Below are 24,746 nucleotides of genomic sequence, written 5' to 3' on the forward strand. Positions count from 1 at the left end.
TCCTTATGCTCTCATAGTGAAGAATTTAGTTTTCCAAGGTTAGTAGACAAACTAAAATATTAATAACACACAATAAAATTTACATAAACATGCATTATTATCCCCATGCACTCCATCCAAGCACCACAAGACCCATGGGAAGAGGAGAGAAATAGCATGCAGGAAATATATATACCTTTATTATTATATATTTCTATGCAGCATAACTAAGAGTAAAGATTGACAGAACTGTATGCCAGCTTAAGAATAATGGAGCCCTTGTCCCAAAACATATAGAGTTAAGCTGACTGAGAACAGAGAGTGATATAGAAAAGAAGACATTTCATCCCTTTAGTTTTAACATTAACACAAATTCCTTGCATATGAAACAGGGATTGTACAACATATGGATGGAAAGCAGCTTGAAAAGAGGACAGCAGAAGATGTAGAGGATAAATGGCAGTGGAAAACAAGGACAGCAGAGAACAGAGAGTGAAAAACAAGGATGGCAGGAAGGAGAGCACTGAAAAACAAGGACAGCAGAAGATGGGGAGGATAAATGGCAGTGGAAAGCAAGGACAGCAAAGAACAGAATGAAAAACAAGGATGGCAGGAAGGAGGATGCTGAAAAACAAGGACAGCAAGTGACAGCAGTGGAAAACAAGGATGGTGAGTGACAAGTGAGAGTGAGTGGAGTATAAGATGGATTATAGAATGGGGTCAGTGCCGTTCCAGTTGACAGCCGCCTTCTTCCACTTGGTCCTGATGCAGTGCTCCAGGGGCGGCACAATGGGCAGGTCACTCTCCTCGCCGGACAGCTCTGAGGAGTGGCCTGGTCAGCCTTGGGTCTCTAATATAAGTGCTGCTGCTGATGTTACTCCTGCTGCTTGTACTATTGTCACTATTGTTGCTGCTGTTGATTATACTGTTATTGCTGCTACTTCTTATACTACTACTATTACTGCTACCTCCAGCTGCTTGTACTATTAATACTACTGTTACTCTGGCTGCTTGTACTGTTACCACTTCTGTTAGTCTGTTACTCCTGTTGCTTGTACTATTGTCACTGTTATCTATATACTATTACTACTAACTAATACAATTTATTGTAATAAACCATTTTGTGGAGATTTGATTTCTCGGATTACAACTAAAGTACTGCAACTACTACTACTACTATTGCTACTACCTTTATTACTACTACTACTACTACTACTACTACTACTACTACTACTACTACTACTACTACTACTATGAAGTACTCTGTATTTGATTAGTTAGCAAACTACACCTGTTACCACCATCCTCCATTATTTTACTTTCTTACAATCATTAATGACTCCATTGATGACCACCGTGTACAATAATCAATAACAAATAAAATGTAAAATTACTTAAAAAAATAGCATGAACCCACACACTAACAGCATTATGTAGTTAGAGATTCAAATGACATTTACCTCTATATTATTAAAATCCGATTCTGCACTCCTGAACCGACAAACACTATGCTAATATTTATACTACCAATTCTCGTACATCTAGTTTCAATAACTTGACGAACAAAATCAGAAAAAAAGATTGCTGGGAACTGTAACAAAGGCTTAACTAACCCATCCAAATTACTGGAATGAACTGAACTGAACTATATATCGAAGTCCTACCTACCACTATCACATGGTATTCCCCTATACCTGTATTATGAAATGCTCTGCTCTCACCATGAGTCTTCAAAGGCCACACAGATGATTAGTCAGATTCTCAAGAATATTTCCTCGGTTAATAATATAGAAATCTTGTTGATCTTTCACCAGAACTATAAAGAAGCATCCTTAAAACCCTATGCAAGTTCAATTAGAGGCTTTGATTATAGGTATGACACAGAAGTGTTTAAAAATACAGCCCTATAAGCCACTCACCGATAGTCAGGCGTATCTCATCCTCCTGCAAGGCCAGACCGTCATAGTAGTAGATGTCAAAGGTGGTGATGGGCGGAGTGTCTGAGGTAACGGAGGTGTCTCGGCTAAACAAGCAGCTGTAGTGGCTCTCGCAGCACACTACCCAGATGGGATACTGGGGGGCCTTGAGGTGTGTGCCAACCTGAGGAAAGGGAAAGGTGCAGTGTGCTGGTACTGGTGTATGTTTTATTTATTTCTTAATTTTTATATGAGGGGTTCTGGCCTGGGGAAGCTAAAAATGGCAAAAAAAGAAAGTCCCACAAATGGTGCCAGTCCCCAGTGGATACAGTTGAAGTATTATTCAAAATTACATATAAGGAGGTTACCCAGTGCACAAGTGTTCTATGTTTTAAAACTGAATATTCTCCTTATTTTTCTAACCACTAGTCTAAAATACAGTAGAAACAAAACATTTCATAACTACAAATGACTGTGAATTAAAAAGACAAAAACATTCGTGTTACAACATACACTATTCCTTCTTGTCATGGGTTACGCTGCCCAACATTAAAGTGGTTGTGAATCTATGACTGGTGAAGTAAATACTATAAAGAGAAGTCAAGCCTAGGGGAGTCTGGCCTGAAGGTACGTACATGGGGGTAAGAAAAATGTGCTATTCTTATAAGCTGTAAGGCAAGATATTATAATAACTAAGCCATGTAGTGCGGTTTTCATGAGAGAGAGAGAGAGAGAGAGAGAGAGAGAGAGAGAGAGAGAGAGAGAGAGAGAGAGAGAGAGAGAGAGAGAGAGAGAGAGAGAGAGAGAGAGAGAGAGAGAGAGAGCGTATAACCAAATAACGAACAAATGAACTTGCATGTTGAGCTACCTTCGTTCTTATCTCCCCTTCCTCCACTTCCCTCCTCTTCCTCCTTCCTTCGCTTTCTTTGCTGTTGTTGTTATTGTTGTTGTTTTTAAAGCAGTTTTTGTTTGTTGTTGTTTTTAGCTGTTGATGTTGTGGTTGTGAGCGTATGTGAGGTGGTGTGAATAAACAACACATTAATTAAAGGAAAGGAAGAAAAAGATTAAAGAAAAGGCATGTTTTAGTTCTGGAGCAAAGGATATTATGAGCATAGCTAAATCCCATGAAAACACGTCTGTAAATAAACACGTTTATAAAAACAAAAACAAACAAACAAACAAACAAAAACACTAATTATGTCAGTCAAATGGTCAATAGAAATACAGGGAAGAAGGTAAGAACAGACTCATGAAGCACCTCCCCCTCCCTCCCCACACCCTGCATTGAGCCCCTCCCCTCCCTCCCTCACCTAATTTCAAGCCTCTACCTCTCCCTCTCTCACCTTATAACAGTCGTAGTGCTCAAAGAGGGACAGCAGGCCAATCTCCGCCTTCTGAGTGATGCCTCTGAGCACAACAGACTCCTGCTGGGGTGAGTTGCCGCCCAGCTTGTGCTCTCCGTTGAAGGTATTGGTGAAGGCGCGCCCTGTCAGCAACAGGTTGACGATCTCTTGCGAGGAGTAACCGTGGGAGTTGATCAAGTGGCCGCCCCCAGGGTCCATGTCTTCTTGGATGCTGAGAATGGGTTCATGCTTGGGTTAGTTAGTTAGTTGGTTAGTTAGTTAGCATTGTTAGGTGAGGTAAGGTTAGGTTTGGTTTGGTCAGGTTATGTGTGATTAGGTCTGTGTGCGTCTCATTAAGTAAGGTTATGGAGTCACTCTGTGTATGTTTCTTAATTTACTTTTCTTTTAAATGATTGTAGTTTTCATCTCTCTCTCTCTCTCTCTCTCTGGCAACAGGAACTTAAAAGAAAAATCAACATCATACGTAATCACACACACACACACACACACACACACACACTGATAATAATCCCACAAGCCACCTACTTCTCGATGCCTCTGGTGAGGATAAGGGAGTAGAGCAGCACCACGCAGCCCGAGGAGGTCTCCGAGGTGAAGGCCGTGAGGTGGCGCGTCACTGCATCATACAGGTCCCGCTGCTCCACAAACTCATGCAGCGCCAGGTTCTCGGTCATCCCATCCTGACTGTACCGCCCCACCCCGTGCTCTGTGAAGTGTGCGAAGGACCCAGGCATGGCTAGAATTGCCTTCTCCCCCTGTCCAGCCTTCCACAGGATCTCCGTGATGGCCACAGCAAGTGCCCACAGCCACTCTCTCTGTGAGGGGCGCAGGGGACTGACTGGGCTAATGGTGGGCGCGATGGAGGTGCCAAAGATGAGGCTCTTCATCATGTAGGCTTGCACGCAGGCCAGCACCCCGCACGGCCCTCCCTGTAACACGTGGGGCACTGACTACAGGTCCAGCACTCAATGTATAAGAGGTGGACAGATACTACAATAAAATTAGTTGAGTTGCAGGATGTAATTTGGTTATCACCTGCGCTATTAATTCTAAGGTCCAGAATGTAAGAAGAAAGGAAATGTAAAGCTTTAATTATTGCATTGTGTGTTAAGCAATATTTACTTTGCTAATTTTAACAAAAAAATAAATAAATAAAATAAAAATCAATGTATGAACACAAAAAAAAAAAAAAAAAAAAAAAAAAAAAAAAAAAAAAAAAAAAAAAAACATTGACAACACACAACTCCATCACCCACCTTCTTCTGCACAATGCCGTATGACAAATTAGGATTGGCGTTTTGCTTAAAGTTCTGTGAGAGCCATTCGGTGGAGAGTGGCTGGGCGGGACTTCCTGTCAGGAGGTTTCTCAGTTGACTGGCCTCCTCCAGGGTGATGGGGCGACCTGCTGTCTCCTTCCCTGCCACCTCGGGTCCCAGCACCAGCCCCGCCACCTGCTTGTCCAGGTCATCCACATCCTTGAGCACCATCTCCCCGTCGTCGTCACTCAGGTGGTTCTTAGAGAGTCTGTGTGACCTCTTTCTTCTCGGCTTTGCATTAAACTTGTACGTCTCCCTCTCTTTCTCCCCATCTCCGCCCTCCATGGCTCTCTTCATCCTCTTCTTCTTGTACTTCCGCCTGCTGCTGCTTCTCCCGTCGTCCATGAAGCCTGACGCGTCCATGAAGCCCTGAAGGTTTAGGATTTGGATGTCCTCATGTGAACTTGGGATAAACTTCGGTAAATTCTTCCTCTTGGCTTCAGCGTAAGAGTCATCGTCCTGTCTGAACCCTGCATGCTCATCTGAACTCTCTATACTCAGCCTTGAACCTCCATTAGAGTCAAAGTGATTGTAATTCCCGTCGAAAAGATTCAGCTTGGAGCCTCGCAAACTTTGCCTCCTCATCGACTGGGCCATGATGTCCCCGCGGCCCGAAGTGTCCAGGTAGTCCCGCATTGGTCTCATGGCGATGCTTCCGAGGCCACCCACTCTGCCCTGCCCATTAGGGAAAGTTCCTCTGCGATTTATGCCCCCCAAAACCTCCCCTCGGCTCCTGTCCTCTTGCTCCATGGTTGGGTACGGCCTGCCTCCCTTCTCATCCACCTCGTCCTGGCTGTCCAGCACTGACTCACTTCGCTGCTTGGTGAGGAACATCTTACGGTTCGCACTGCGGGTCCGAGGGTCGTCCTGAAACATAGTGACACGTTCCGAGTTCACGAGACACATCTGTGACGTGTATAAGATTGTATTTTGGGCCATTCTGCGATGTAATGATATATTAAGACTAAGTGTTCGTTACGATGAATATGAAATACAGTAGGTCATACATATTTTGGAGAAGACCAGTGAGGACCTTGTCTAAACATAACTAACGTATATCATATTACATTGTCACGTCATCACGGAGGGGGTGAGTTAGTCTAGATTGAATTATCATGGAAGAATCGTTATGAGTGGAACAAGCATAGAATCCCTGTATCTTTCTCACCTCTTTGCTCATGACCGGCGCCATCATGCCCCTCACATTCCTGGTGCCCCTCAGCTGGTCTCTCTGTGCCGCCATGGTCGCAATGTCAACATCGGCGTCTGTGTCGAACTCACTCCTGCCGTGCACAGCCAAGGCCACGCCAGAGCTGTTCCTGAAGCCGCCGTGAGCTGGGACGCGCAGGGCTGCCAGAGACCCGTTCCTCACGCCGTTGGGGATGTGGCCGTTGCGGTGGGAAGCTAAAGGACTCTGCAGCCCATTCCCTATCTGCAGGGTTTGGTGATGCTGTGGAGTCTGTGTTTACGCCTGTGATAGACTAACTCTTGTTTCATCTCATCTTGTGACTAGGAAAGTATCTACAGCTGGCTAAAAAAGTAATACCGCATTCTACACAATCAGTAATCAGTATCAGACAACCACATCTGTATTTGTGTTGCTTCCAAGGGAGCACCGTCCCGTACACCGCAGAATTTCAGGTTCGTATTTTATACTGGGAGTACAAGACGACCACCAATCTTTTGGGAATTTCCTAAGGTTAAAACGTTGCCTTATATGCTAACATATACAGTAGACAAATAGATAGATAGATAAGCAGACAGATAGTTGGATAGCATACTTTTTAATCCGTGTGTGTGTGACTCACTTCAATGCTGTGGGAACGGAAGGTGTCCAAGCCGTGGTCAAAATGGCGGCCAGTCTTGAGTCCCGAGCTGTGGGTGTTTATCTTCAGCAGCTCCGGTGATCCTTCGGTGGGATCCTCGCCCCCGCCCGGCCACAGGCGCTGACCCCTCGGGCTGGCTTCCTGCGTGCCCTGACGGGTGGCCGCTACGTCTCCCACACCTGCCTCCTCTGCAACGGGAGACGCGATCAGTGGAGGTGAAAGGCAATGGTAAATGCAACAGTTTATTCCACACACAGACTGCTGTGTGGTGTAGCCAGCAGTCCGGCGATGAGGCGATAGACTGCGGACAAGGTATTCAGTGGAATGTCTGCCTGGACAGCTTGGTGTGTTCCGTAACAAGTAGAGTGGGTGCAGCTTCAGCTCATGGAATGACAGAGGATATAGATAGACTCGTGGCATATGCATCAAGATTGATATACAAGGCAGGAAGGAGAAATTCACTCATAGAAAAAGGTCTTGGACTTGTGTATGGTGTCAAAAGATTCCACATACACTTCCACATGGCAAGAAGAAAATAAAGTTAGTCACAAATCACAAGCCATTACTACTGATGGTCCAAAATTAGATCTACAACACTAGTGGCTGCAAGACTGCAAAACTGCCACACCAGCACCTCACGACTACACTGGAACACAGACAGCTAAGACGAGATGTTTACTCAGTTTCCCTCGCTAGGCCAAGGTGTCAGTATCTTGGTCATGGATGCTACAACTTACCCATCGCAGCCAAACACAAAACTCAAAGTACAAAGTAAGATCCTGTACTGTCAAAGGTACTGCAAGGTTTAATTACTGGAAGACACTCGTTACTGGCAGGTGAGGAACGTAAGCCGTGCGTGGCAGTGTGGCCTCAGCTCGATGTAGAGCAAGACTTCACACTGCGTGGATCGAGGGCAGTCGTTCAAATGAGGACCAAAAAATTTGATGCCATTTGAAACCTGCTTGTATTCACTTGTATTTTCCTCCTCTTCTTCCTCCTCCTTCTCCAGCAAATTACCCCACGGCAAGAAATACTAAGAAAAAGAACTTGTATCCACTTTTTTACGAGTGAAATACGCGCTTCCTTTGATCGTCCCAACGTATGAGTGGCAGGAACACGTGAGGTGACGGATGCCTCAGGAAGGTGAAACACTGCTGAGGATGATGATGATTATAATGATGACCACACTGAAATTATACAGGGAGGAGTAAAACTAATGCGATATTAAAAATATATATATATACGTTGTGTCATTAGGCTGAGACAGACAGACAGATACATACACACACACACACACACACAATAAGACAATATACATAGAGTTAAAGAAAATATGATAATTTGGTGTTGCAAAACGGAACATTACAAGCTTGATTAAATCCTGTAAAAGTATAAATAAGTAGGTCAACTTGGTAAACACACACACACACACACACACACACACACACACACACACACACACACACACACACACACACATCTATAATGCATTTACTTCCAAAAATCACAAATACAGAGCTAACAAAACTGCATCTTTCTTTAATTTTAGTTTCATTTTAATTTTTCTCCATGTATCCACTAAGAGCAAAATACGAAAGGTAAAGAACGAGCCATGTGGATCTTTGACCATTAATTTTTCCGAGAGGTTTACTGACAGGGGGTTTCGATTCTCAGGTAAAAGCAAAAGGTCAGAGTGTCCTTGAGATTATGCAATGGAATAGTATGTGTGGTGACTGAGAGGAAGGGGAGCTTTTGTTTGTGACCTTGGTTAGTTAGAAGAACAAGAGAAGTTAGGTTACAAGTATATTTCAAGTATTTTATTATCTATTGTTATTTATTTATTTTCTTTTTTTTTTTGTGGGTGCTGTAAAAGTTTGTGAATGTAAAATGTGATTTGTATGTTATAGGTAGTTTGTCTTTGGAGTTACTGAAGTGTGAATAGAGTAGAAGTTTTTTGTTCTATTTCATAATTTTAATTGAGAGAGAGAGAGAGAGAGAGAGAGAGAGAGAGAGAGAGAGAGAGAGAGAGAGAGAGAGAGAGAGAGAGAGAGAGAGAGAGAGAGAGAGAGAGAGAGAGAGAGAGAGAGAGAGATAATGGAGTAATGAAGTAATGACATCATAATTAGGTAATGAGGAGGGTGTGGCTGTAGTGGCGGTGAGGGAGCGGAGGATCGATACCATTATGTGGAGGAGGAAGCCAAAAGGTGGAAAAGTGGAAGGAGAGAAAGATGATGAAATGGATGACGTATTTCAGACATGGACGTATTAGACAAGCATATGGATGAGGATGATAAGTGGAAGTGGGAAGTGGATCACGTTTTTTTTAGATATAGACAAACTGGTGGATGGAGAAGATAGGTGGAAATAGATAGGTTTCGTACAGGGGCTGCCACGTGTAGACTTGATGGCTTCTTACAGCTTATTTTCTTCTTTCCCTGCCATCCACTCAGTGCGTCTTTGCTTTGACGGGTGACGAGTGCAGTTAAAATCATCAACATCTTTTTTTTTTCCTATAAAGAACTTGTACATTAAAGTTTATGGGATGATGTCTGTGGGAGAGAAAAAAAAGTGTGCCCTTTCATTCTATATTTTGATGCTTTTCGGGTTTAGAAAATGTATTTGGAAATTATAATCTTTTCTTTTTTAATGAAGTACAAGTTTTTATTAAGGTGTGTGTGCGTGTGTGGAGAGAGAGAGAGAGAGAGAGAGAGAGAGAGAGAGAGAGAGAGAGAGAGAGAGAGAGAGAGAGAGAGAGAGAGAGAGAGAGAGAGAGAGAGAGAGAGAGAGAGAAACAAGAACGCAACGCTATTTACTACACCTCCAGGCATCGGGTAGTGAAGTTTTCCCTGAGGTTAAAAACGAACTCATCTTGCCTACCAGCCTTCATCACCCAATAGGAAAAAAGAGAGGGAAAAAAAGAATAACGCACCACTATTTACGAAATATTTAGGCATCAGCTATAGAATTTTCCTGAGGTTAAAAATAAACACAGCCTTCCTTGCTGCCTGCCTGCCTGCGTTTAAGGATTCATTAGCGAAAAACCACGAAACAAAAGACAGTCTGATCCCGCAAAATTACACTGGAGCTTTTATAAGTGGGCCGAGGGAGGGAGGAAATATTGAAAAAAAGGAGAGAATAATAATCATAATAATACCAAGGAGGAGGAAGAGGAGGAGGAGGAGGAGGAGGAGGAGGAGGAGGAGGAGGAGGAGAATATTTATTATCCTTCATTATGTTCGTTTTTTCTTCAGTATCAGTCATTATGGCCAGGTAAAGAAAGGACGGGAGGGAGGGAAGGAGGGGATGGAAGGAGGGATACGAGGAGAGAGAGAAAGGAAAGAGAGGATGTAAGGAATGGTGGAGATAAGGAAAGAGGAAAGGAGGGAAAGAACGAAGATGAGTATGGAAGAGGAAAACAGCGAAGAGGAAAGGAAGGAGGGAAAGAAGTGGAAGAAAGAAGGAAGGATAGACTAAGAGAAAGAATAAAGGGAGATTAGAAAGAGAAAGAGAGAAGAACAGTAAAAAGAAAAAAAGAATGAAGAAATGGATAAAATCTGGAAAAAAAGAGGATAAGTAATAAAGGAAGGAAGAGAGAGAGAGAGAGAAAAAAAGTAAAACATTTCTAAACACAGGCTTAAAATTTTAGGAAGAAAACGGAGAAAAAGAATGAAAGCTGGAAGACAGGAAGGAAAGTAATAAAGGAAGGAAGAAAGAGAGAGAAAAAAAGAAAGGAAAACTTAAGAATCTAACACATTTCTTTTCTAAATAAGAGCTCAGAATTTGAGAAGTTTTAAGTGATCCCCATTCACACATCGCCCGCCCATTTCCCGCCCATTTCCTGCTAATTTCCCGCCCACTCACCAGGTAGTCTCATCCTGTGTGGGCGTGGGCGGCGTCTGATTGGCTTAAGGGGAGTCTTGTCTCTCCCCATTGGACGCCGCCGAGCTACGTAAGTGATCATTAGTAGTAGTAGTAGTAGTAGTAGTAGCAGCAATAGTAGTAGTAGTAGTAGTAGTTGTTGTTGTTGGGTATCGCGTTCTGGTTACTACTAATACTAAGTTTTCTTTAAGTTAAAATGTTCACTTGTCTTTCTTTTAAGCTTTTATTACCGTTTTCTTTTTTTCTTTTTTTTTCGTGTTCAATTTGGCTTCTATTTCGATAAAGGGGAAAAAGTAAAGAAATTTGTGAGTAATGAAACGAACTTATAAAAGACGTTAAAGATAAATAATAAAAAATAATAATAATAATAATAATAATAATAATAATAATAATAATAATAATAATAATAATAATAATAATAATAATAACAAGAAATTCAACCTCGTGCAAATAATTTCTTCTTTAGGAAATTCAATTCTTTTACGAGACAACAAATAACGGACTTGCTATTTTTTGCTCTTCCATTGTGTTCCTTTGTGTTCTCCGACGGTACATAAAATTCCAGCTCCGTTAAGAATGAAGACAGATGAGCCGAGATCACAATGCATGATGATGATGATGATGATGATGATGATGATGATGATGATGTGTTTTTAGTCCAAGTTATTTACATGTCACTATTGTGTTCTTTTACATTCCTTACTTTAAACTGTCTAGACTTCTCTCTCTCTCTCTCTCTCTCTCTCTCTCTCTCTCTCTCTCTCTCTCTCTCTCTCTCTCTCTCTCTCTCTCTCGATCCGTGAATCAGGCAAAAAATCCAGGAAAGAAGGAAGGAAGGAAGGAAGGAAGGAAGGACGAAGAGGAGAAGTGAAGAAAGAGGAGAGGATGGAAGGAAGGAAAGAGGAATGAGGCAACTTAGTAAGGAGAAAGGAGGAGAGGAGGGAGGGAAGGAAAGAGAGAAAGGCAGTTTAGCAAGGAAGAAGGGAGGAGGAGGGAGGGAAGAAGGAAGGAAGGAAGGAAGGAAGGAAGGAAGGAAGGAAGGAAGGAAGGAACGAGTGAGGTAGATTCATGATTTCTCGGGGAAGAAAGATAAAAGGAAGAAAGAAAGATGGGAACAAAATGAAATGGAAGGTGGAAGGTGGTAAAATTCTCTCTCTCTCTCTCTCTCTCTCTCTCTCTCTCTCTCTCTCTCTCTCTCTCTCTCTCTCTCTCTCTCTCTCTCTCTCTCTCTCTCTCTCTCTCTCGCCAAGATTTATTTCAAGGTCAGCGGATCAGAGGAAGCAATGAAAAAAAAAAAAAAGAAAGAGGAAAAGAATGAGGGTTGGAAGGGAGGAAGAGGAAGAAAAAAAAATAAGAGGAAAAGAGAGAAAAATATATGATGAAATAAACGCAGTATAGAGGAAACACACACACTCTCTCTCTCTCTCTCTCTCTCTCTCTCTCTCTCTCTCTCTCTCTCTCTCTCTCTCTCTCTCTCTCTCTCTCTCTCTCTCTCTCTCTCTCTCTCTCTCCATGCATCACGCCGCTAATCACAGACACACACCTTCACCTGTGCCTGCCTCGTACACAACAACAATCACAGGTAACTCGCCAGCAATTACAGGTGTCACAAGCTATGTACAGGTAAGGGGTGCAGTCTTCACTCACCTGCCCTTACCTGCCATTAGCCCAACACTGCAAGGGCGCCGTAATGCACTAATTGGGGTTGTATTAGCGGTCACCATCACGTATAGTAGATGGCTAAGCTGGACTGGAAGCCACGCCATCTGCTTGCTTCGTCTTTTCAACGGGGTAGCGGATTGGTTAAATAATGTTTTTGTCAATGGATTTTTACGTTTGGGATGTTTTCATTTGCCTTATTAATTTTGCCTTGGTTGATTTAGTTGGTTTTCGAAGATATTGATGTGAAAAGAATGGCGAAATAGGACTGGTGTAGCGATGTTCTTGTCACGTTCACCAGTTTTTTTTATGATTAAGATATTTTCAATCGTCTTATTAACATTGCTTTGAGTTTATTTTTTTGGAAGTGTCAATAGGAAAATATCAAAGTAGGATTAGCGCAGCGATGTTCTTTTGTCACTGTCCCGGATATTCATGTTTAGGATACTTTCAACCGTCTTATCAACATTGCACAAACTGGTTTTCGAAAATGTCAGTGGGGATATATCGAAGTATCAGTGCACTTGTTCAGTTTACTAGAATTTATATCGTCATATTAACATTGCTCTGAGTTGATTTTCGAGATTATCAATAGAAAAACAATAACAAAGAATTAACTCTTCAGAAAAAACATGCGGGGACAAACGTGGTATTTGTATAAAATCACCTTTGAGACGCGGGGCTGGATCGTGGCGAGGGATGTGGCTTCTAGATCATCTTTTTATTATCTTTTTTTTGTCAAGTATTGGGGAGACTATCCAAGGGACGAAGAAAGGGAAAAAAGCCCCGTTCATAATGCTGTGGTCAAGACAAGTAAAGGATCCGGAAAAAGAAAGGATCAATTTAGTTATTAAATTTCCGAGGTGTCTTCCTATTCCTCCCTTGTAACAGCTTAGCACGCGGGGACTGTGGTTATTGCTTTGTTTGTTTTAGGTAGAGTTGAATGTTTGGTCTTTTTTTAACAGGATTATCGACCATTCTGCGTTGGGTGTCTTACTGCTGTGGAAACATGGTACAGACAGACAGACAGACACATAGATCCACTTCCTACGAATTGAATTGTTTCAAAAGAAGATTATCGGAAAATCCTAGAATTAATTTGCCCTCTGCTTTGGAAACCGTTCTCTTTTTCTTAATATTTTCATACTATTTTTGGGGAGTGATAATCTGGCTGGCTTTTTATCGCTCCCTCTCTTCTGTGCCTTTAGAAGTCTTCCTTAACGCGCTGAAGCAACAAACATACATATATACACATGCATTAATACATACACACCTACGTACATTACATACATACAGACAGACAGAGAGACTTCTTATTATTACTGATTACATCACCAAAAATTCCCTGTTATCTTCCTTCATGAATGAGTAAAAGTAATAGCAACGCTCTTCTACATATCGTTATCTTTATTGGTTTCCCCTTCTCCTCCTTCTGTCAATTAATCTTGCTCCTTCTTATTAATTTTCCTTACTTTAATTGTATTTTCATGATTGCTGTTATTGTTGTTGTTGTTGTTGCTATTAATCACTACTTGTACTACTACTACTACTACTACTACTACTACTACTACTACCACTTCGACTCATACAACAACTAGTACTACTACTACAATACTTATACTACAAACTACTGCTACTACTACTGCCACTACTAGTACTATTAATACTAACCCTACTACCACCACCACCACCACTTGAGAGAGAGAGAGAGAGAGAGAGAGAGAGAGAGAGAGAGAGAGAGAGAGAGAGAGAGAGAGAGAGAGAGAGAGAGAGAGAGAGAGAGAGAGAGAGAGAGAGAGAGAATAACTTTGCACAACGAATCACTAGAAGAGAGAATAATTACATTTCGTCGAAGAGGGGAACGGATCTGAGCAAACTAATGCACTCCTGTCACGCGAGATGGAACTACAATACTCGACAGACATAGTAGTAGTAGTAGTAGTAGTAGTAGTAGTAGTAGTAGTAGTAGTAGTTGTTGTTGTTTAATTTGAATGTGAAATACGAATATAATATTTTTCCGAAAGATTTATTGTTTTTTCATTTCCGGAACGCGAGAAAGAGGTTGTAATTTCGCCGTTTTAGAGAGAGAGAGAGAGAGAGAGAGAGAGAGAGAGAGAGAGAGAGAGAGAGAGAGAGAGAGAGAGAGAGAGAGAGAGAGAGACGCAATTATTCCCCATCATATACTGCAAAAAAGTGGCTATTTTCCTTCAACATGTCACACGATACCCGCTGCAGTAACCCGTTTTCTATGTCTCATCAAGGAGGAGCACAATTTCATTAACTCCTAACGCACGTGTAAGCAAAGGCGGTGATAGTTAAGTTGGTGATGCTTACGATCGAATAAACCCTTCAAATTACTATCAACTATTTACTGCGAGGCACGAGAATCTTGTTTTTTCTTTAAGAGTTTATAGTGAAATGTTATATCTCTTTGTTTTGTTTGTACATTATTCGTGTTTTCTATGAGAGAGCTGGGTGATACATAGTGAGTGCTGGAATAGGTAATGTTAAGCCGGGTGAATGTAAAGGAACGCAGAGGAAGAGCAAACAGCGGTAGTAGACTTGTTGTTTGTTGTCACGAAGCTGTCTGTGTTAAGGGAAGACTACAAACACTTAAAAATAAAACATACCGAGGAAAAAAAAAAAAGTGTTATTCGTCCTTGAAAGCAGTGAAATTTTACCATCTCATGTCCTCAGAACTTAACTCAAACACAGAATGAAAGGAAGAAAGAAAAAGAAAAGAAAAGAAAATTTAAGTAAATCGAGTTGAAAACCACACGTGTCAAAATCACAAGCAAACACTTGGAGAGAGAGAGAGAAAAAAAAAAAAAAAAAAAAGTAAATAAATAACCTTAAACATACATATGACAACAGGTAAATAAATGCATAAACAAAACTTCAGCAAAACACCTCCACAAACTTCAACAACATATCACTACAAACCTAAGAATAAAGACGCAAACTGAACTAAGGACCGAAACAAACAAACACAAATCAAAATAAAAAAACAAAACAAAAGCAACAACACTTCGCAAACCACCTGCCCTTGAAAACAGAAACTTCACCAGTAAAACTCAACACACGCACGCACGCAGTCCACCACCACCACCACCACTCTCACAGGTACCACGGCCACACCTTCCCCGACGGACCTCCAGGAATACACTGCACGCTGCCCTCCACTGGTCCAAGCCCGCCCTCACCTTCCACTGAGAGCAATCGATGGGAGTTCCTTAGAAAACCCGCTGTAGGAGGAGAAACGGACACCAGGTACCGTGAGGCCGTTACTTCCTCCTCTCACTCCTCGTCTCGTTTAGTGAGCGAGACTTAGTGATGGTTCGGTGCGTGGTTTGAAGAGTTATTGTTTTTACGCCTCCTTCTCTTCCTCCTCCTTCTTTTACTACACTATTATTACTACCATTACTGCTAATGATTCTATTACTGCTTTTTACTGTTTTCTAATACTGATAGCAGCACCACCACTACCAAGACTATTACTTCTACTGCTGCTACTGTTACTACTACTACTACTACTATTACTACTAGACGAAAAAAGCTGGTTACGTTGAAAATGAGAAGCCAACCATCACAGACTACTACTACTACTACTGCTACTACTACTACTACTACTACTAATAGCGTAAACTTTATTGGTTTACCCTTCATTGTGCTCCTTTCTTTTTTATTTATCAACTTTTCTCATGTCCATCACCATTTTTCTTCGTTATCACCCTATTCTTACATTTATCATCATTATCTTTCATCTAACGCATTTTTTCTGGGAGCTTTATCATCTACCAATCACAGCTCACCTTCCTCCCCCTCTCCCTGTTTTCTTAGCCAATCAGGAAGCTGCGTTTTCTTTAATTCCCCGTTAGTTGGTATTCAAGGGTAATTTAGCCATCAATTAGTATGATTTAAAGAGCTGGATTTGTTTCCTTGTGTTTATTTTTAGTGTTTGCTGCAGTGTGAAGATGTAGGTTAGATGATGCGAATGTTTTTGTTTTTATTGTTTTTCGTCTTTGCGATTATTTTTTTTCGTGATTATATTCTTCATTATCTTTCTTTTCTTATTTACCTATTCACTAATTTATTTACGTATTTATTTATCTATCTGTTTATTTATTTATCATATGTTTTCATTTTTACAATTGCGGTTTTCCTTTTAATGATCTTTTTTACTAAGTTATTTTGTTAATCTATTTATTGATTAACTCCTTTATTCATTCATGTATTTATTTATTCTTTTATCCATCTATCTTTCTTTTTATTTATTTATCTTATGCTTTCGTGTTTGCAGTTCCGATTTTTTTTTATATAAATATCCTTTGCATTATTTCCCGTTTATTTATTTATTTATCTATTCATTTTTATCTATCTCTCTATTTTGTGCAATGACTCGTGCGAGGAAATAAGGGAGAATGTCGAATAACTGTGAAAATGACCGATACTTTGTGACTCTTATATTGTTACCTTTATTGCACATTGACCCTGATTATGTTTTTTTCTTTCTTTTTCTTTTTCTTCTCGTGTCTATTACCACTTCGTATACGACTATAATATATCACCTGTATCGTATAAGAATACCATATACTACAACAGCAACAACTTCTATTACTACTATTACTACTACTATTACTCCCCTCTCTCCCTGTGCTGCAGTATAACACCACTACAACACAATTTTATACTCGTATTTACTTCCCCTCCAAGCAAGACCCTCCTTCCTTCTCTCCCTCCCTAGTAATATGGTCTTAGAAAACGAAACTTTATGCCCGCTTCCACCTTTTCATTGCTGGGGAAGGGGCGGAACACAATGCAGATTTCCACCTTTTCTTTACTGAGGCAAGAATCGAAACTTAAGTGTACATTTCCACCTTTTCATTGAGATGACTTATGATTTTTGCAAGGTTCATGGGTTATTCATCTCTGAGAAATATTACAAAGAAAACTACTAAGCATTTAATAAAATCTCTCTTGTAATCTTAAATAATTTCTGATACTTAAGTAACTGTTTAATATTTTGCAAGGGAAACTGGAATTTATGTATGTTTTTTCACTTGACCAGCATACTTTAGACGTAAAAGAGAGAGAGAGAGAGAGAGAGAGAGAGAGAGAGAGAGAGAGAGAGAGAGAGAGAGAGAGAGAGAGAGAGAGAGAGAGAGAGAGAACATTTAAGTCTGCCATTAAAAAAAACGGAAAAAAGGAATCAACCATTGTATTTCCGTTTTCTTTTTTGAATGACTTTTTGATATTTGGTAAACGTGCACATATGTTTACCTGATTACCTTTTTCTTCACCTGTCTTTTATGTGCGTTCTATTAGCCAGCCACCTTGACCTACCTGCTTGCCTCACATTGTACGTGATGGGACAAAAAGTGAGAGGTGAGAGGCAAGGTTAGAGCGAGAGCATGCGAGACTAAGAGGGAGCGTGTGTGAGAATTGCCATGGAGGTGAGCAAGGGGACACGAACACACACACACACACACACACACACACACACACACAAGGTTAGTACCACATAGTTCATTTTCATGCACCAAATGCCGCCTATCTTTAAGACAGTAATGAAAAGGAAGACAGACAGAAAAAAAGAAAGAAAACGAGAAAAAAATAAGAGAAAACGGAGCCACTTTAGGCATTTTCATTTTCTGCTGAGAGAGAGAGAGAGAGAGAGAGAGAGAGAGAGAGAGAGAGAGAGAGAGAGAGAGAGAGAGAGAGAGAGAGAGAGAGAGAGAGAGACTAGGCAATGTCCAAGATGAAAATACGAGTAATAACCAAAAGGAAATAAACAAAATAAAATAAAATGAAACAAAATGGAAAGCAGGTGGAGCAAATAAATATTTCTGATCCGTAGGAGGAAAACTTCTTTATGGGAAGTAATTGAAACATAATCATGATAATGGAGGTTAAGGAGGAGGAGGAGGAGGAGGAGGAGGAGGAGGAGGAGGAGGAGGAGGAGGAGGAGGAGGAGGAGGAAGGAGGTTAACAGGGGCCATTACAAGATTAGAACAGTCTCGACCTTGGCTACACTGCTTCCCGTCATCCTCCCCCGCCACCCCCCTCGTGGAGTGCACACAGCCTTGGTAACACTGCTAACATGAACAAGCCTACACAATCTCTGCAGTGGAGGGGAAAAAAAAAGTACGGAAAAACATGAATATGGAAAAATAAAAAAAAAAAAATAAGCTTCCGTAAAGATAATAAATATTCTGCAACAGTCAATGGGATAAAAAGAATGAAGATGATCAGTAATTTGTGATGAATTTATGAATTTCTGCAGGCATGAGAGAGAGAGAGAGAGAGAGAGAGAGAGAGAGAGAGAGAGAGAGAGAGAGAGAGAGAGAGAGAGAGAGAGGAATATTTTGTCTTCTGGATGGGACAAGATTAGTTACGTCACAAGTGCAATGCTACTGTGATTTCTTGCTGTGTCACGTGTGCTGTACCACGTGGCATGATGGGTGCAGCGGCGGGAGGCACCGTGAAAGTGAACAGAGCTTGCATTGCTGTGTGTATGATTTTAAAGGGTTGAATTGCTTCCCTGTGTTTATTTTTTGTGTTTGGTGCAGTGTGAGGACAGAGGTGTGGACTGTGCCTCGTGAGTGTATTGTACTAAATGTTGCTTTGGTATTTGTGGTGAAGTGGGTGTCAGGTGCAGTGAATATCAGCTATTAAGTATATATTTTTCTTAGTAATGTTAACTCGTATAGGATATTACACGTACTTGAATATTTCCTTCACTGGTTTTGATTCTTCAAGTGATGTTTGAATAAAGTTTCAGCTGCTTGCCTTTTTTTTTTTTACTGACTCATTATGCAGTTATCAGGATTCATATTTGAGAATCCACTGAAAATTCTGAAAGGCATTATAAGGTCGCCTCTTAGTCTATGTAAAAACTATGTTGCAATGATGCGCAGTGAGTAGGATTCGAACCTACGCGGGAAGATCCCATCTGATTTCTAGTCAGACGCCTTAACCACTCGGCCATCACTGCCCTAGATCAAAGGGGCAGGGGAAGAAGAGAGATACTAATGATAATAATGATAACCACAAATAACAATACAAAATAATCTACAATGTCCAAACTAAGCCAAACAGAGAAAAAAGGAAAGTATAAACATGTTAGAAATTTTCAGAAAAAAAAGAGAGGAACGAAAGAACAAGGAAAAGTAAAAATACATAAACAGACACATCAACAGAAATGCCAAAAATAAAACAAAGAAGAGGAAAAAAAAAAAAAAGAAAGAAACAAGGCCAGAGACAATTCCCAGTGACAGTAAATAATTGCAAAATATAAAAGGTAATTGTAGCGAAGAATTATAATGATCACTGCAACCTGAGTGAGGAGCAACATAATCCCGTTTTCTTTCTTGAGCTCGAGTGACGGGTGGCTTAAGAATTCCCTCACGCCGCAGCAATAATGTTGAGAATACCATCTTAATAACACAGGACAACATTACTAGCATCTGACGGCAGTGACTATTACTACTATTACTGCTATTTACTATTACACGCGCCGATCGGTCTAATAAGGCGTGGCAATTACAGGAAAACTATTCATATGTAATAGTTTGTGTTCGATTTTACCATCAAGTAGATATTCTCTCTCTCTCTCTCTCTCTCTCTCTCTCTCTCTCTCTCTCTCTCTCTCTCTCTCTCTCTCTCTCTCTCTCTCTCCTTGATTTTTTTCTTTTTTTATCTTTCCTTCTCATTTTCCTCTTACTCCTTTTCCATCTCCTCCTTTCCTTCGTCTCTTTCGTTTCTTCCAGTTCTTCTTTCCTTACTTTCTTCTTTCCTCTTTCCACAATTTCCTCTTCACTATCTTTTCCTCCTTTCTTTTACATTTTCTCTTCCCTATCCCTTCTCCCTTTCTCCTCTTTTCTCCTTCTTTCTTTACTTTATCCTCTTTTTCCGTCCCTTCCTTCCTTCCATCCAGCGGTTGCAATAAATAATTCTTGAGCGTCCCCTTAAAACACGCGGTTAGGGTCATTAGGGAGTCTGGTGTGTTCCGTTTTCTGTCATAATGTTGCGGTTCTTTATGGTTCTTTACGATCCTTTGTGTTTCGTTTTCCTGACAGACCGCTGCTTCAAATTGCGGTTCCGATTTTATTTTCAGTCTAAATTTAGGTTATACTTAAACTTTCATAGGGTAAATGGTGTTAGGTTTATCTTAAGTTACTGTGATCGTGGAGTTGGTGTTGTGGGGTAACTAATTTAATTCGATTTTTTATTGCTAGTGCTCTCATTTGTTATGATTCTGAGCGCTGTAGATAATTGACTGCATGGACAGAAAGAGAAAGAGAGAGAGAGAAAAAAAAAAGATAATAGGTTAAATAAAAAAGGAAAATGGAAGAAATCAGAATGCTAAAATACATATAAGGAGAAAATGTGAAGAATTATTGAAAATGTAGTACACAATATGCAAAAAAGTGTAGATGGTATGGAAACAACTAACTGTGAAAAAAGTTAGGTGATATTAGTGGTGTGTGTAACTGACCTAATTCAAGGAAAGTCTGTGTAATCTTCGCTGTAATTTGGTGTTGTGTGTAATTAGCTTAAGTGAACTCTTTTTGTTGTTATGACTGTACTTCGTTAACATTCAAGGCACTGCTGAATGTTGTTTGTAAGGACACAGAAAAAAAAATAGAGATAATGGTGTTAATTTTCTCTAACTAGCAAGAGAATGATTAAGAAACTAGTCCAAAAATAAGCGTTAGGGAAGTTGCAAGTGATTATGGAGGCAATGACGAGCAGTGAAAAGGTCAAGCGATGTTAGTGGTGAGTGTAACTGATTCAATTTAAGCTCAGTTAGTTTATGTGATCGTTGCTGTAAGAGAAGACGACACGAATAAAGAGATTAAAGCAACGATCGTTAAAATGTAAAACACTAAAACAACTTATCCTACTCGTTAAGACAAAAATTGGGAAAAAAAAAAAAATAAGACAAGTTTGTTGATGTAACAGCTGACATGAATATATTGATGAGTACAACAGGTAACGTGAATTATATAAGAGACCAACGCAATTAATTCTGCTCGCTAAGTAGAAGAATGGAAAAAAAAAAAGCGAAAGTCTGATGTAATTTCTGATGTAAGAGAACAAAGATGCAATGCTAAGTGGTGCAACAAGTTTATCGCCGGTACAAGCAATGCATCATTCATGACACCAACACACTACGGTCTGTGCATTAAGACTATAAATTATTCAGTAGCAATTTGGTATAGTAATTTTTGCTGCAAGACGAGTGGAACATTAATAAATTGATAAGTACGATAATTAGCGTTCAATTAGTGCATTATTTACCAGAAAAAAAGATAATTCTGCCTATTAAAATATATATATAAAAAAAGCGATCTAATCTAGCTACAAATTGGTGAATTAATCTTTTCTGTAAGACAAAGGAGCATCAGTATATTGATTAGTACGATAATTTTAACTTAATATACTAGCGATATGAAGTAACGTCTAATTTTACGGTAATTCGAAATCCTTAGCATGTGATGAAGAGTTACACACACACACACACACACACACACACACACACACACACACACACACACACGCTGAGGTACTGTGCTCATATACACACAGTGGTGAATATATCCAGCACTCACGCCATCCTTTCCACAACATGTCTCAATGGTTATCAAGGCGACATGACTGCAATTTATACACCGTTTTCTTTCATTAACTTCCCTGAGATCGAAGAACAGAAATTTCTTTACTTTTCGAGGACAAACAGTAGGATTTCTTTACTTTTAGAGAATAAACAGTAGAATGTCTTTAATTTTAGAGGACAAACAATAGAATTTCTTTAAATTTAGAGAACAAACAGTCATTTCTTTACTTTCAGAGAACAAACTAGAAATTTCTAACTTTTATAGAACAAACAGTATAATTTCCTTACTTTTATAGAACAAACAGTAGATTTTTTTTTTTTACTTTTAGGGATTAAAGAATATAACTTTTAACTCTTAGACATACTGGAGCTGAAATTCTTACTGTATGGATCTGTAGTGACGAGGGGACAGTGTGTGACTAGCGGGGGAGGTGAAGGACAGTGAAGGCGAGATGGAGGTAAGGTGGAGATGGTTAAGAAGTTAGGGAAAGTTAAGTGGGAAAGGTGGACGTGAGGTGAAAGTTAGATGGAGGTAAATGCGAAGTGGAGGCAAGATGAAGGTGGAGCAAGTAAGGTGGAGGTGGAAAGGTGGAAGTAAGAAGATATAGATGAGGTGATGAGGTGAAGAAGAGGTCAATGTGGAGGTGGAGTGGAAGAAGGGTGGAGGAAAAATGAAAGTAAAGATTAAATGGAAATGAAGATGGAGGTCAGGAGGTGAGGTGGAGGAGAGCTGGAGATAAGGTGGAGGTGCAGTGGAGGTTAAAATGAAGAGAAAATGCGTGAGTGGAGAGAGAATGAGAGAATCAATAACAAGACACGTGTCACTCTGAATGGAAAACACACACACACACACACACACACACACACACACACACACACACACACACACACACACACACACACACACACACACACACACACACACACACACAACTCACCATTCCTGTTGCGCCAGTACAGTTTGGGCATGGTGGGCAGGTCAGGTCAGGTCAAGAAGGGGAAGGTCATGTTTGCCTCTCCACCTTCCACCTCCTTCACCTCATCCACTTCATAAAATGTTCGTCTATGTAGCAATTAATCCACATCAGTTCTTTTTGCATCTTTTCAGTGTTTTATTTGTGGTTATTTTCCTTTTATTTCCTTATCGTTTTATCTTTCTCCTTTTCTCGTTCTTTTTAATCTATTTATTTATTTATATATTCTTAAAGTCTGAGTGCTACTTTCTCATTCATTCTTCTCAGTGTCATTTTGCATCGTCCATATTTCTTTAGTCTGTGTTTGAGTGTCAGCTTCTGATAATTTAGTATTCGTTTGGTTAATATTTTAATACTAGTCTCTTACTGTAGGTGTATTTATTTATTTATTTTTTTAGTTTATGTCTGAATACCACTTTTTTTTTTCATCCAGTATTCGTTTTAGTTAATAATGGAGTGTCAGTTTTTATATATAAGGCTTTTTTTTTTTTTTGTAATATATTAGTTTAATTTCCTTGCATTTCTTTCAGTTTGTGTTTGAGTGCATCTTTTTTTACTTATACATTTTTTTTGCTATTGTTACATATCCTTACATTTCTCTAAGTTCGTATTTGAATGCCACTTTCTCACGTTACACATTCTTCTAGTTAATATTTTGGTTCCACATCCTGCTTCTGTTTCACCGCCACTTAACTCATTCTATACATCCTTTTACCGTAGATTTGTTCATGTTCTTATTTAATGGAGGAGCGACATTATATCAGGGTTATATAAAAGACATAACTTCCTCATGTCCTTATAACTCGTCTTTCAAGTTTCAAAAATCATAGTTTGATACGTACACACAAGAAAAGTCATAGTTAACTTTTCTTTTTCTGGCGCATTTTTATTTATTTATTTATTTATTTATTTTTGTTTATATAATTCCTCTTTTAAACTTTCATCATGACCTTAATTTGAGTAGCCATTACGATCCGACGAGAGATATTTGTCACTTTTTTTTCATATCTATTTCTTTCCTTCTCTAATTTTCTTCCTTAGTTTTCGACGCAGTACGCAACAAACAAAGAAGTAATTATGAACGTAACAAAAAGTAATAGCGAAGACGTTAAAAAACAGCTCAGTCTTGCACGCTTTCCTTCTTGCCTACACTGAACACTGCATTCTGAAAACGAGTGAGAACATTCAGTAAATTACGTTCGCTTTTTAATGCTTTTCACCTCCTCTACTTTTTCTTTCCCTTTTTATTTTCCATTTCTTCTCCTTTCCTGCTCTTTTCTTTTTTTTTTTTTACTGTTTCTCCTTTTCTTTTTACTTTGCAGACATCGCTTCGTTTTCTTTTTGTTTTTCTCTTCACTCTTCGTCTTCTCTTCCGTTTATTTCCCTTGTGTCTCCGCCAATCTTATTTTCCTCCTCCTCCTCCTCCTGGTCCTTCTTCTACTTTGCATGTAAACCCTTGCTTACATTATCATTCTCATCTTCCTCCTCTTCTTCCTTCATGCCCTCACTTCCGTCTAATTTTCCTCCTCCTTCTCTTCTTCCTTAACACAGACTTGCTTTCCTTCTCCTCCTTTACTTCCTCTTCCTTCAGGTCCTTTTCCTTCTCATCCTTTTCTTTCACGCCCTTCCATTCTTTCTTCTCCTCCCTCTCGTCCTCCTCTAAATTCACGCCCTTGTTTTCCTCTTTCTCCCCCTACTCTTCCTTCACTCCCTTCCTTTCCTTCTCTACCTCCCCCTTATCTTCCTTCTTCATGCCTTTTCCTTCTCACTCTTGCTTTCTTCCTCCTCCTCCTCCTCACTCCTGCAAACCCTGAATCAACCACATTACCTCACCTGACCTCAATACTAGACAGGTACACAGTAATCTGGCCAGGTATGTGCACCTTTGACCCTCACTACCTGACTCCCTCGCCTCGCCCTCACCCAGCTAAGCATCCCAGGTCACGCCACCTCCCCACCACCACCAAACAGCCAAGGACGCCTCCGTAAACCTGCATACCCATTAGTCAGGTGCGGGTAGGTGTGGTGGTTGTGTTGTGGTGTGTGTGTGTGTGTGGGTGGTGTTTGGTGTGTGGTGTAGGTGTGGTGGTTGTGTTGTGGTGTGTGTGTGTGGGTGTGGGTGTTTTTGTTTGTTTGTTTGTTTGTTTGTTTGTTGGTGGGTTGGTTATTGTTAATGTTGTGTTGCTCTTGTGATTTTTTTTTTCTGGGTTATTT

General features: G+C 40.2%; 1 protein-coding gene and 1 non-coding gene across 10 annotated transcripts in view; both read right to left on the reverse strand.

Annotated features, from left to right (window-relative positions):
* The window catches only part of LOC135088776 (probable ubiquitin carboxyl-terminal hydrolase MINDY-4), a 96,969-nt gene that overhangs the window by 60,396 nt on the left and 11,827 nt on the right, over positions 1 to 24,746 (reverse strand). For 2 of the 9 annotated variants that reach the window (XM_063983787.1, XM_063983794.1), the window contains exons 1-8: positions 10,263 to 10,543; positions 6,384 to 6,589; positions 5,744 to 6,034; positions 4,516 to 5,442; positions 3,785 to 4,188; positions 3,239 to 3,470; positions 2,764 to 2,880; positions 1,899 to 2,079 (exon numbers count right to left, since the gene is read on the reverse strand). In XM_063983787.1, coding sequence (XP_063839857.1) covers positions 1,899 to 2,079; positions 2,764 to 2,880; positions 3,239 to 3,470; positions 3,785 to 4,188; positions 4,516 to 5,442; positions 5,744 to 6,034; positions 6,384 to 6,589; positions 10,263 to 10,362 — 2,458 coding nt within the window. In that variant the 5' untranslated portion in view covers positions 10,363 to 10,543. Of the gene's footprint in view, positions 1 to 161; positions 800 to 1,898; positions 2,080 to 2,763; positions 2,881 to 3,238; positions 3,471 to 3,784; positions 4,189 to 4,515; positions 5,443 to 5,743; positions 6,035 to 6,383; positions 6,590 to 10,262; positions 10,545 to 22,496; positions 24,583 to 24,746 lie in introns of those variants that run through there. The other 7 variants (XM_063983790.1, XM_063983791.1, XM_063983789.1 and 4 more) reach the window with 7 other exon arrangements.
* Positions 18,852 to 18,933, reverse strand: Trnas-aga (transfer RNA serine (anticodon AGA)). Its single transcript has one exon. It is a non-coding gene; the product is annotated as a tRNA-Ser (tRNA).

The sequence above is a fragment of the Scylla paramamosain genome, chromosome 31, assembly GCF_035594125.1.
Source record: "Scylla paramamosain isolate STU-SP2022 chromosome 31, ASM3559412v1, whole genome shotgun sequence".
In the NCBI taxonomy this organism is placed as follows: domain Eukaryota; kingdom Metazoa; phylum Arthropoda; class Malacostraca; order Decapoda; family Portunidae; genus Scylla; species Scylla paramamosain.